The sequence below is a fragment of the Semicossyphus pulcher genome, unplaced genomic scaffold, assembly GCF_022749685.1.
Source record: "Semicossyphus pulcher isolate SPU_LCO1_2020_fin unplaced genomic scaffold, fSemPul1.0.p SCAF_12, whole genome shotgun sequence".
In the NCBI taxonomy this organism is placed as follows: domain Eukaryota; kingdom Metazoa; phylum Chordata; class Actinopteri; order Labriformes; family Labridae; genus Semicossyphus; species Semicossyphus pulcher.
The window spans coordinates 1,112,654-1,126,908 of NW_027211626.1; the positions used below are offsets into that span (position 1 = coordinate 1,112,654).

The window sequence follows — 14,255 nt, forward strand, 5'->3', positions numbered from 1 at the left end:
TACACGTTCTCTCTTTGTCCTGCCACCACATTCTGCTCGTCTTTGTTCGCTCTCCCCTCTCTCTGACTCGCACGGCCGGCTTCCTGTTTGTGTCAGGCGAGCATCAAGCCAATCAGCTGTGAAGGCTGTGATCCTCCTCGTAGCTATTTACTACCCTGTGGTCTGTTTAAAAAAAGACTGAAAGCGAGCTAAGCTTGGCGCAGGCTGCTGAGTAAGCAGACACGCAAAGCTCCAATCAGAGTCCACAACTGACCTATATACATCTCTGCCCCTGTGCTTGTGAACGAGGCTGCATCTGTTGGTGTGTTTCTTCTTGCTTTCATGTCTTTGCTTATCGTGCCTCTCGCAGCGCAGCAGGATCTGCACGCTGACATTTTTGGTGTTGCCGCTGAGAGCAGGAATGTGCTGGTTTGCAAGTTTTGAAGATAACAAAGCAGCGTGAGGCGGCTGCGCGTAAACTTTGGATGAGGTCACGGTCCGCCGACGCAGCACGCCGTGACATGAGCGGAGATTTTGTTCTGGATTCTCCCTCGGTGGTGTCATACCTTTGCTCTGCTTTTTTCTGCTGCCTTGTTTGCTCGCGTTACAATTGCAGGTTATAAAAGCTGGAAGCCAGAGATAACTTTACTGTTATTATACGGTTGGAGTAAAGTGCAGACTGCATTTAAACAACAAGAATAGCCTGCACAGAGGCCTGTTCGTGAGTCCAGCCTGTGCCAGCTCTCTCTCACAGGAGTTCACAGTGTACTATAAATCTGTTAGACAGGGAGAAAATATAATCAGGGCTTTGCCGGGGCATTCGAGTTCACTGCAGGCATTACATGAGTACTAATGCCTGATTCAACACTGGCTCTGGCAAACATGCCTGACATTCAGTGTTTACTCCCCTCAATGAAAGCTGCGAGTCAGACAGTCTGATAGCTCGGCCTGGAATTAGATTCAGGAAGTCATGAGATTTCCAGGTGGCTCGGCTTTCCTCGAATTGTTAAGCAGGGATTTTTCAAAGCGTTGCCAACACACATTAAACTGAAGACAGGATCCTGTAAAGAATTACACCCGTACGTTTACAGTGCTTATCGCGCAGGGCAACGTCTAAATCCAAGAAACAAACACTTTATGAAATCCAGCCCTGCTCAGCGCGCACATAAATAAACCTGCTCACAAAGTCTGTTACTCCACATTTCAAAAAGGAGGAGACAAATATACAAAACAGCAGAGAACATTCGAGAAGCTTCTCGGAGAGAAAAGACTCTCCCCGGTGCCATCATTTGAAAATGCATGAATAATGAATGTGTGCTGAACTCCTGCTGAACCTTCTGCAGCAGCACCGAGCCAGAGATCAGCACATGACGTCCAACACACACACACATGCACCCAGTGACCTCTGCAAAGCTCCAACACAGGACGCAATCTGCTGCGGAGGATTGAGTCTGCTGTGTGAATCATTACACTGAGCTGCACCTGGCTGCAGAGGACTCTTACTCTGATAAACCTGACGACCGTTGGGAGGTGGCGGAGGACGCGGCAAGCCAAAGTGGAAAGATAAATACGACCAACCGGTGCAGGAGCGGTTAAAGCTCCCGCCCTTTTGGCAGCTGAAGTGTGTGTGTGTGTGTGTGTGTGTGTGTGTGTGTGTGTGTGTGTGTGTGTGTGTGAGTCAATGTTTAACCCTTGTGTCAACACAGCGCATGTGTCACAACAGCATTCCTGTGAGGCGTTTGTCTTGTGACAGAGCGGTTTCATAATGGGAGCACTGCTCACTTGCATTGTTCTGTGGCGGGAGGAAGGAGCCGCGTCCTGGTGTTGGGTGACTTGTAGCCTGACGAGTTTCGTGTTCCTGCATGTTGTGTGATGAAGCAGGTTTACCAGCCCAAACAGCAAACACAGCGCCATGTTTACCCAGAATCCCTCTCTCTCCTCTTCCTCCACGCTGTAAATGGTTAACTTGGCAGGCATCATGTGAGAGCTGTAAGGTTTTTTCTTGTTTCTTTTGGCAGTAACATCGGAGGTGAACTTTGCTCGCCTTGTTGTTAAGCAACGGCATTTTTGATCTGAGGTTTTTTATCATGTGAGGAGAAAGAGACGTCACACACTCTGCAAGGACCAAAGAAATATCTCGTCTTTATACTCCTTCCATTTTCAAAACGGGCTCATTACTTTAGCTTTAATGCATCTGAGGAAAGGACTGATTATTTTGCATCATTACACGCCGCCTTCCTCACATCAAGGCAGATTTCAACCTAAATAAATGGGACAATAACACATAGAAGATGTTTCCCTGCAATATGCTGATGCATATTACATAAAGAAAAAGATATATCAAAAAGAAACAGACAGAGAGGGAAACTGGAGCGTGGAGAAGAGGCGTCTAGTGACCGTGATGTCTGTGAGCGACAGGGAGAACTCGGAGCCACATGGATGAAAGAGAAGCAGCCAACATGGCCGACGAGCAGCAGCGACACATTCCCCATCCAACTGATTTACACACTGGAGCAAAGTTCATGTTCATTATTTTCACTATATTGTTCTGTTAGAATGATTTCAGTTTAATAGTCTCCAAATATGAGGTTAGCTTCAGTTAGCTTAGCACAGAAACAGACACTAGAAATGTCCTTCAGAGGGACCCGTCTGACTTTATACTGGGAGGACGTTTCACAGCCTGGTCGCTGCACTGATGCTGCAGGAAACACGTTGATTCAATACTTGTACTTCCGTAAAGAAAGTGTTTTCTTGTGCCGCCTCTGCTGATTGGCAGAGCAGATACATGTGAAAGTGCTAAAGGAGGGCAGTGTGTGTTTTGTCCTTCAGGGTAACCCTGGGTGTAGGCAGACTTGTCAGTCAGTGTGAAACCATTTCCGCTTCAAGGCCGTCTGGCTCCGCCCTCCATTGTGTGGCAACGTGGTGGAGGTGAACTTTATCCCTCTTTGTTGGAGGAGAGCGCTCTCACAATGATCTGCATACAACAAGGTCGAGTTACACGTCTGTGGGCCTGCGGAACAATGTGGATCCCATCAGTTAACACAACAAGGAGGGGGATATTCACAACCTTTCATGTGTTAAAACAGTTTGAAACCTGCCCAAACCTGTATGTCAAGTGTGTAAAACAACCTCAATATACACCCAGTGTAACATTAGCATCACAAACTGATAGCACGCACCACTCCCCGCTCTTTGTGCCCTTTGGACAGGCAGGTTTTCTGCAAACACATGGTGTAAGACAGCTCCTATCAGCAGTTAGCGCGTAGCCGTTACAAATTTGCACAACACAAACACACGGCTTCGTATCACCGTGAGCTTATCAGGCTCCTTCAAGGGCGCTGAATTTTCCCACAGCGCTCCCTCGCTCCGTCCTCCGAGTCTCTGTGAGACTTGTTGCGTCAAGGCTCCGCTGTCCGTCCCGTGTGCTTCCCACAGAGTTACTGAACCACTCTTGCCGAGCTTGTTGTGGTGGATATGACTAAACTACCCACTATGTGTCTGTTAGGATTAATGACTGTGTGTATGACAACATCAACCGCTGTCATTGTTGCAAAACTAGTTTGTCATAGATGTTCCAGTTGAGGTAATGTGACTTCCTAAATAAAGCTGTCGTCACCTTTTTATTTTGGTTAAACAAATAAGGACTCTACTAAACCACCAGGAATTATAGAAAGTTTAAAGATGCATTTGTTGTCGTAAAGCAGAATTCCAGTTGTTACACATGCGTCTTATTTTGGTCCTTTTTGTGTCAGTTTTTCCAAATAAATGCAGGACAGGAGAAAACAGCCAAAGCAAACTTCTGGTAAAAATAGAAATCGTTTTTCTGTGGTGGAAATAGCTAACAGTATGGATAACTCACGCGGCACGCGTCTGTCCGTTTTTGATGCAGCCGACAAATGCGCCCTCCTTTTCCCGGGCCACGGAGGATCCATCGGGTGCATCCTTCGCCACCTAACGAATCCCGACAGTCATTGCACACCAGTTCAAACGAGGTGCGGAATCATTCACTTTAAATGTCTTTTAAAAGTTTTTGGTTTGAACTCAATCGAATAGCAAGCGATACAGATGTTAAAAAAACTAAATGATCTTCTAAATAAAGGGTTAAGTTATGTGATGTTAGCTATGTTAGCTGGTTAGCCTGCTAGCTACCTGTTGCTAGGCGACAGGAGCAGTGTTTGTGTCGCAAGGGTAAGGGCAGGGACAGGAATCCTCTGTAGACCAGACTGTCTCACTTCAGTTCGGCCTTAGTGGTGTACACAGCGTCCTAAGAAGGATGCAGCCCCTGTACTGAGACACAGCTATTATTGTTTAGCTCCCGTCGCCACACAGCTTTCAAGCCATCACAATATGCAGACTTCTTGGTTCAAAACTTCTTCCTAAAACAGTTTTCCTTTGTGATGAACAAACAGATCCTCGCTCGTACTCTCTTCGGTTTTACCTTACCATGAAGCGGTGTAGATAACAGGTGTGACTGTGTTTACAGCCTGTCTGACTCCTCGTTGCTCACCCTGTCACACTCTGTTGTAGTAAAGTCGCCACATTCAAGATTTAAGCAATAAACTTTAAATATCATCACAACAGCTCGACTTTATTACCCGAACCATAAACATAAGACAAAAGTTGTAATAGATTGTGATTGTCCTTTAACTTGACTTCCCGTGAATTCACACACACTCTCGGCAGCGCATCTCCATTTTCTATTTCAGCTCCTCACAGCGAGATGTTTTCTGAGACGGGGCTTTGAAGATGACGAGGGAGGCGAGATATCGTGTGCCCAGATGCCCAGACTCTGAGGTTAGCTGGGGGCTTTATCGCACAGACAGGGGCTTCAGCACTCATCTCCGTCCCTCCCATCTCTCACCGCGACGGGAGGCTGAATGTGACAACCGATGCTCCCCAGCTGCTCAGGGGCCCGTCCCGCTAAACCGCAGGCAGATAATGAATGCCACACCGTCGTGACAACTTGCACTTTTATGGAAAAGGGAGGGAGGACATCTCTGGCACGGACGCTCGCAGCATATGATGAAACATCGGCCATAAACCAGACAATCAAAGAGAGGGCAGTAAAGCATGTGTGGAATCTGTGGCCGGAACCTCGGCTGATTTACAGCCGCTTCCAAAGAAGGGCAGATTCAAAGTAAACAAGTTCAGAGCTTCAAATGCAGGAAAAATATCAGGTTTCCGAATGTAACCACGACATCCGTAAACGATGAGTCACAGTCGCATTCATCCGACCTTTCTGATCTGAATGAGCAACACGCATGAGGTCAACGTTTCTGTCTTCATTATGCAAACGAGGAAATACACGAGAGGAAAACTAACCAAACATGTTTGATTGAAAGTAAAATAAAGATAAAAAAAATGTGTTTACAAATCAAAAAGTTTCGCTTTTGAATCCAAAATATTGACGCTGCAACGTGGAAATCATAATAACACAGAGAATCTGACGAATCACTGGTTCCTGATCGATTAGCAGCTGAAAAGTCAATGAATATGTAATACGAATGAATGTGTCCAGTTTTATTTCAGCTGTACAATAAATAAGATAGAAATAGAGCTATAAAAACCTTTAAAGGTGACACCTGTGCAGAAGGTTAGCAGTACGTTAGCTTATACAGAACACAAGTGAGAGCTGAGTCTCTGCGTCCGCACATGGCGCCTTCTTGATTTACATCTCTCCTATTATCTAGCTTTTTGGCAAGCTTACTAATTAGCATAGCCTACCTAGTTAGCAAGCTAAGCGCTAACTCTGCAGGAGCTAATGCATATGCTAGCTATAAATTTACACCTTTCCTATAGTATCTTGCAACACTATAAACAAAGGTTGAATGCTAACGTTAGCTGTTGTCTAACTGTAGCTAACGTGTTAACAAATGTTTTTTACTGGAAATACGTCCCACTTACTCTTTAGATTCTCTGTCTTTTGCTTTAATAATATCTTTTATATATTTATCAATGCTTTTGCTTTAAAACAAGTTCTGTTTGATGCTTGACAAAGACACTAAAGTAACCTCCGTAACGTATCTATGAACAATTTCCCCCAAAACTCAGACACTTGAGATTTTCCAAATAGGCCAGTGTTTGCTATTCCTGGTTCTCCTTCCTCTCGGCGATTTTATATTCTATACATCACAGGCGTCACTCTGCGTACTCGTTTGCTTTCAAGGCAAATGTTACTAGAAAAGCAGCAGCTTTGATCTTCTTCCAGTAGCAGCCCTGAAATATCTTCTAAATAAAGCTGTTATAAATATGCATGTTCACACATATTTCTGTATAATTCACCAGGGTTTTATCCAACTGTTGGCTGAATTAATGCATGCAAAGGAGTAAATACCAAACACTTGTGCAGAAAAGGACAGCAGCAATGTGAGAACGATGCCCACATTTGACTCGAGGACATCCGAGTGCTGTGATACATTCTGTGCAGGGGATGTCAGAGTCCATTCTCCAGCAAGGCAGCTCAAAAATAGACAGGAGCTGCGGTAATAAATAAGCCTACTTTGGGAAAGTTTTATTTTGGCTCAGAGGAAGAGGTTACATAACGCATGAAATACTCCTCCTTTACTTTTTGGCTCGAGGAGAGAAAAGCAAGAAATGTAACCTTTGTCAAGTAAGATGCTGCAAAAAACTCCAAATATAAATGTTCCTGGAAAACACGCACACACATTCAGACATGATTCATATTTAGTTTAAGTCCTCTAATGAAGCTGTCAGGTCCCTCTGTTTGCACGAGGATCAGTCAAGTTGTAAGAAGAAACCAGACAGACAGAAACTAGTGCTGCAGCAGTGGCTGTGCGACAATGCTGAATTATGACCGTGTGTGTGTGTGTTTGTGTATGTGCGCGAGAGAGAGAGAGAGAGAGAGAGAGAGAGAGAGAGAGAGAGAGAGAGAGAGAGAGAGTGCAGCAGAATGACATTTTGAACATTTTGGTCACAGAGCAGGAATGACTGCACAGTTCAGTTCAGCGTGCTAAACATAACAACTGTGAGTCAGGCGTGAAGCTGCCTTGTAAGGGCACTGAGTCAGCTGCCATTTATATATGCAGGTGATGTTACTCATTCTAATAGCAGCTTACGAATCAAACCGCATAACCTCAAATGCTAAAAGTGGCATTTTAAACTTTGTGCTGATTTTGCTCTCGGACGTCGGGGAAAGTTTGTTTACATCAGCGTCTGCCTTTTAGTTAAATATTCGGGGGTTTCCACCGGACAGGAAATGATGTTGTCTGCTCTTCATGCATGTACGCAGCCTTCAGTTTCGGGTCTTTCTGTTCCTGGTTTCAAAATGAGCCTCCTGAAAGTACCTTCTGTTTAAAAATGGCAGTGGAAACAACTTGTATCTACATTTTTCTGCAGGGATTATGTCCTCCACTTCCTCCTCTGTCGTTCACCGCGTCGTCTGCCCCCCGACAGGCCCGCCAGATTAAGGGGATATGTTACCATCCTGCGTTATTTTAAACGGTTGCACATGTGGCACATCTGGGTCCAAGCCTGACTCACTTTTTTATGTTCCCTTCTCTGCAGCCATGGCAACTGCTGCATGTTTGGCAGAAAGCTTTTGAAGGCGGTGGAAAAAGAGAGAGAGCCGAGGGAGAACGAGGGAGGGAGGGAGGGACGGAGCTCTCAGTAGTTGGCCTACATCCAGTGTAATCATGCCATGGAGCCGAAATGAGGCCTTTGGCAGCACACCAGGTTTCTGAGAACAAAGATGTGAGCTTCTAATGTTGGCGGTGGGGCCTGCTTGGCATCCTTTGCCATTTCCCAGCAGCCCTTGCCTTGGCCGACTGCCAGCCCCCCCCTTCCCTCCTCTTTTCACCCTCACCTCACCCCCGCCCCCCCTCACTGGAACTGCAAAGAGGATCAGAATAAAGAGAGAGACTTGTTTTTCACTCGCCTCTTGCTCTGGCCCAATGACATCACCTCTGCAGCCTCCAGCCCCCAGATTCCAGCCGCCCAGCACATTTTTCCCTTCTCGCCGCCGACCCTCCATTTTATTTGAATTCCACCATTTTATACCTTTTTATCAAAGCGGACTCCTGATTTGTTTTGGTTTCTGTGCACATGCTCTCTCTGCCTCCTGCTCACAATCCATTCAGAAAAACACGTCGAGCATTTTCAGACTAACATTTCATTCCGAAGAAAAAACAGGAAGCAGCTAACGTGACAGATGGAAGCTCTGACTTCTCTCAGAGCTCCCTAAATTTTATCAGCGCTCTAATCGTCGCTGTGCAAATCTGTGTCTAAAAATAGCAGCGTAAACAGGATATATATGGTAGTTTTGGTGCTGTGATAATCTCCATGGTCCCCTCTCTCTCAGACACAGCAGCTCTGTGAAGCTGCACATTCGTCTCTTTATTCTCTCTCCTGACTTTTCCTTCGTGTACACAAATAATGAGATGTGCGTTTTAATTAGGATAAAAATATCTACACCTTTCACTTGTACAGATAGGACTCTGGTAAGACGGAATAATTGCACTTATATAAATAATATGATATACATATATATATATATATATATATATTAGTATATAAGTGAATATATCCTAAATTTGCGTTGTTATTTGTTTTGTTGCTGTCATTGTGGAGAAATCTGACCCGAGACTTTCCTTCTGGATTAATAAAGTTCTACCTTACGTTAATATACAAGACAGTCTGTAAGGACACACATACATAAACACATATAGGGCACAAAAGCAGCTGCTGAACTTCATTAACGCGTCCTCCTTCCGTCCTGTTCTAACCTCCATGTTACAGTTCAGTTTGCTGCTCGCCTCAGCAGTTGTGCTAAAAAGGGGGGGTTATATAACATGAATGTTGCTCTCATGGAGGAGAGGAAGACAGAGAAAACATCCACTGCTGTGCTCTGCTTCTCCACAAAACTTCAGAGAGACTCTGTAATGATTCCAGCCATGAATAAAAGATGGCCAATATAAAATTTAACAAGCTCAGAAAGTAGCAGAACCAAAATAACGTCATGTCGTCAGTGCTGTCACATGCTGGGTATTCCCCTGGCCGTCACCTTCCTCTCACTCTTTATTTAGCAGCTTCACGTCTCAATTCACAGAGAGGGAGTTCAACACATACAGCTGCTACACACAGATATATCGGCCGTCAGCTGCGTCACATGGTGGAGATTTCACTGTACGCATGCTTCATATCGCCCATCAGAGCCGTCTGGCTCCCTCTCAGACCTTTGTCTCCTCTGCTCGGCTCAGTTCAGCCTTTTTTTAAAAATCAATGGATCCTCCGATTAAACAATGAGGTCATTTAGGATTTAATTGAATCTCAGCATGCCTCTTGCATAATAGTGTGCAGCTATTTGCTTGCACAAACATCGGCTAAGTGCAAACCGAAGGATCAAAGCATTAGGCAACACTTTCCCACCAATCTCAAGGAAAGAATGTGTTTATTTTGCCCCTCACAGCACTCATTTCCTAACTGTGTCATAAAGCCGAACAGCACTTCCTACTGTTGTTCACCCAAAGAGCACTGACCCTGCGTTTAGAGCTCCTCACATGGTCCCGGGTCAGAGTTAGGAAGTTGTTTGTAATTTGGAAACAACACGGACACAAGAAAAAGATTAGTTAAGTTTTATTTTTTAGAACCAAAGTACAATCAGAAAATGAGCCAAAAAGTTAAAACTATTACATAAATGCATAAAACGTTTGTAACATCAGGCTAATGTTTCTGCATCTTATGACGCAATCCAACATTTTCTCTGACTTTCCAGGTTGAAAAGTGAATTTTCCCAGAAGGAAAGTAGCATTTCCGTTTATTCCAACAACACATGAATGCAGCGCGAGTAACAGGAAACGGTGTGATAATATAGTACTTTACCGTAAGGACACTTGAACCTCGCGACGTCTAAATGTTCTAAAGGGGATATTATGGTGTTGCATAGCTGGGTGTGCTCACTCATCTGTTGGCAGCTTTACAGAAACAATCATGTCAGCTCACATGGCAGCTGCACTGCAATTATCTGTTCGTGGTGGCGACAGATAAGCAACACAACTGCCTTATTTTGTTTGTGGAAACACTTTGAAGACGGGCCTCATGCCACAGAGCGCGCTCGCAGCCAGCCAAGCGGCCTGATGTCCCGGCGATGGGTGAGGCGGATGAGGGTACGTGACTAAACATCTCGCTTCCTCTTTCCAACGTCACATGGACTTGCACAAACATATCCTGCTTTGTGTCTGCAGGTTACAGACGCATTGCCTCACCCACAGCCCGAGGCTAAGCTGCAATGAGTTGGAATGAGCCCAGATGAGAGGGAGGAATCTGAACTACTGGGACACGCCTCCTCTTCAAACCTACACTTTTACTTTAGGGGATTTCTGGCGCATGACCTGCTTCTACTAACATTTTTTCCCCTCATGTTAAAAAGTCAACAGAGCAGTCATTAATCTCACGCTGCTCAGAAAAACACTTCCCTTTTTCTTCTGACCTGAATGCAAAAAAAAAACAGTCTGGCTGATTCACTCCAGAGTAATTTAATTTAGTGGTGGCACATTCAGACGACTGAATCAGTGCACCAGAATAAAACATGGGAAGAGTTTTGCTCATGCTGTAACCCCGATCCATTCAAGTTTACAGCACGCTGGCTGGAAATCCCCACCTCATGACAGAGCTTCCTGGTTACAGGCTAATGGAGGCGCCTTTTTGCTTTCTTTTTATATCAACAGAGCAGGAGAATATTACCTAACTGGTGCTTTAAAAAGTCAGGTCAGCACATGTTGGGAGCTGACAGAGAAATGAGCATAGGAGGAAGAATGTGGGCAGAGAAATCCCACTAATAACCCTAAAATATGTTTCTATTTCATACTTTATTACATGTATATTTACAGGGTATTCTAGTATGATTTATAGTGTAGTTTTATATACTTATTGCACATACTTTATATCCTTATTGCTGTATTTTCATCTGTCTAAACTTATTATGTAGCTGCACAACATTTTTTTAATTTCATGTAAGATAATAATAATAGCTTATGGATTACAGTAGCCTAGTTTTTCCAGGGTCAACCCACCTCATTCATTGCACAGCAGTAGTAGTAGCAGCTCATGGCGTCGACGCGCTGTGCATTGAGAAAAACAAGCTGCAGCCTGAACCGGATAAAGCTCCGAATTTAGGACAAAGCAGCGGCTAACCGGAGGAGCTGGAGACTCTTATTTTGTAAAATATCCCCTGGCGGTCTGTTTCTAACCTACAGCCACATTATTCTGGTGTTTAAAATCTCCTTCTCGATGCAGGAAGGCTGGGATCGGCGCACGCGGAGGCATATTTTGTGCAGGTTTGATGATAATAATAGTAAAAAAAACAGGAGCTGCGTGTCGTTCCCGTCAGTCGGAGGCTGATCTGGGTGCAGTTCTGGCAAAGGTTCAAGTGATTAAATTAAAATAAAAAAAGCAGTGAGTGACAGAGGCTGCAGTAAACCGAGGAGGAGGAGGAGGAGGAGGAAGGGGGGGTCTGTCGAAGAAATCAAGTCAATAGAAACTGAAGTGGAAGCAGGCGTTTAGAGCTCCGTGGTGACGTCACTGCTCCACATTGAGCCAGTAGTAGAGAGTCAGTGGAGATAGATAGAGGAGCGCCGTAGTAAAGTACGCACCGACATGAACTTCTCCCTGTAAAACTTCAACGTTGCTGCTGTAAAAGTCGGGACAAAATACGTCTGTGTTTTTCTTCCACGAAGGGAACTTGTTGTTTATCGTCTTTTAAAGGAAATTCGGAGGAAAGCAGGAGAAGAAGACACATTTTGGGTTCTTTTCGGGGGGTCGACGACGAGCGAAATGTCGTCCGCGGCGGTCGCTGCTTCTTCCAGGAGGCAGTCGTGTTATTTATGCGACCTGCCCCGCATGCCGTGGGCCATGATCTGGGATTTTACCGAGCCCGTGTGCAGGGGATGTGTCAACTACGAGGGAGCGGACCGCATCGAGTTCGTAATCGAGACAGCCCGGCAGCTCAAGAGGGCGCACGGCTTCCAGGAGGGCAGGTCTCCCGGGCCGGGGAAGGCGCAGCTCTCCGGGAAGGAGATCCAGGCGATCAACCACGCTGCGGCGGGAGACCCGGGCTCCCGGCCGCCGCAGCCGCTGGACCGATACCCGCTCTCCTCAGACCGCCCGCCCAGGCTGGGGCCAGAGTATCCGTCTGGCAGGCAGGCGAACGGCATCCCTGTCCCCAATGGATTTCCTAAACCTGACGAGCCTCCGGAGCTGAACCGTCAGAGCCCCAACCCGCGCAGGAATAGCACGGTCCCCCCCAATCTAGTGCCTTTGGTTAACGGGAGCATGCCCCCGGTGCATGCCGTCAACGGCAGACCGGGACAGATGGGGCTTCCCTCCGCTCTGGCGGCTGGAAGTCCCGCAGACCTGGGCAAGAGACCTGCCTCGGTGTCCAGCAGCGAGCACGACAGAGAGGGGAAGGAGAAGCACAGACCGGACAGCCTCACGCCGGAGATCTCCGAGAGCCACAAAAACAGGGCCGACCAGGACTGGATGGCGAAGGGCAAAACGGTGAGGGACCTGATGGCTCTGCACACGTTCGACAACAGGTTTAAGAAGGACCATGCGGCCATGCAACAAAGAGTTATGGGCTATGAAGCCAGCGCCACCGCCTCTAAGTCAGGTAAGCATCCAGTAGTGTTTAAATTCAAGAATATTGTATTTATTTTTGTGCAATTTCCATTTTCACGTTGTTTTTATTTACCCATTCGAGCCCAGGAAAGGGTTAACTGATAAATATAGTGTCATGTCTGCAAAATTCAAACTGCATAAATGAGTTGTTTCCTTATTTTCTGTCTTTTGATATTATTGTTTTGTAGCCTGGTGTGAAACAGCAGAAATGCATGTCTCCATTCCAGTGTAATTGTTGATCCTTGCGTGAGCTGTGCAACTGAACTGCTCTGTTTAACCCTTTCCCCCCCCCTACAGACAGAGGAAAACACCCCCGGAGCATGAAGAGAAAAGCGTCGCCTGAGCCGGAGGGAGAGGGGACGGCTGCCAAGCTCAACGGAGAAGGACAGCAGTGGTTACCTCCTCCTACTGACGGACTCAAAATGCCTCCAGTTCCCCCGCCGAGCTTCGCCTCTCCCCCCTCCACAATATCCCCCCACTCCCGCACCACCCCACCTGAGGCGGCACAGAACGGCCAGTCCCCTATGGCGGCTCTCATCATGGCGGCAGACAATGCAGGTGGGAACAGCTCCCCCAAGGACGCCAACCAGGTCCACTCCACCACCCGCAGGAACAGCAGCAGCCCCCTGTCGCCGTCCTCCATGAATCAGAGGAGGCTGGCGCAGAGAGAAGCATCCGGGGCAGGCACCCCCCACGTGCCGGGCATGGACCAAGTGCACCCCCAAAGCATTCCGGACTCCTCGGTACCCGGCAGCATACCGCTGTGCTGCACGCTGTGCCACGAGCGTTTGGAGGACACACACTTTGTTCAGTGCCCGTCTGTGCCCTCTCACAAGTTCTGCTTCCCGTGCTCGAGGGAGAGCATAAAGCAGCAGGGAGCCACGGGCGAGGTGTACTGTCCGAGCGGAGAGAAATGCCCCCTGGTTGGCTCGAACGTACCGTGGGCTTTCATGCAGGGAGAAATCGCCACCATCCTCGCAGGAGACGTCAAAGTAAAAAAGGAGAGGGACCCTTGATTTTGTCTGAACACTTCTTTGGGGAGGGGAAGCAGAAATCTGAGTATAAATATATAAATATCACATACATACCATTCAAACAAACTAACGGACTTGTACATATTGGACCCAAGGGAAGAGTATACTTCGTAAACATGGTTGTATAATTTTTGATTTTTGAATACATTGTGTTTCTATATTTTTGAAGATAAAGGTATGTACTCATTATAATGGACTACGTTCCTCTTTGTTGATGTTTAACAAAATTCTTGATGTACTTCTAGGTCTGGTGGCAGTTCCTGTTTAACGTAGAATGTGACTAATGCTACTCTACGAGCACTTGGCAAAACTGAAATGCTTTTAGCTGTACTTGTATGCACTTGTTTAAAAATTGCCAAATACAATTTCTGATCTTGTATGAACTTATTGTCTGAGCTTGCTTCATTTGAGTGATTAAGTTACACAGACTGCTGACAGACGAGGAGATAGGGCACTCTGCTCGTGTTGTGACGGCTCAGGAGACGTGATTTACGCTGCACAACATAAGTAGGCTACTGTTTCACGCTGCAGGACGGCAGCTTTTCCTGCACACATGCCTTCCGTGCTTCATGAGAAGCATGGCTGGAAAAACACAGACACATTGTCCTAAAT

At 46.3% G+C, this 14,255-nt stretch overlaps 1 protein-coding gene across 1 annotated transcript; it reads left to right on the forward strand.

Moving 5' to 3' along the window:
• Positions 1-11,447: 11,447 nt before the first annotated feature.
• irf2bp2a (interferon regulatory factor 2 binding protein 2a) lies at positions 11,448-14,026 on the forward strand. Its single transcript, XM_069658868.1, has 2 exons — positions 11,448-12,601; positions 12,907-14,026. Exons 1-2 carry the CDS (start codon positions 11,767-11,769, stop codon positions 13,623-13,625), a joined length of 1,554 nt encoding a protein of 517 aa, XP_069514969.1. The 5' UTR covers positions 11,448-11,766; the 3' UTR covers positions 13,626-14,026.
• Positions 14,027-14,255: the final 229 nt, after the last annotated feature.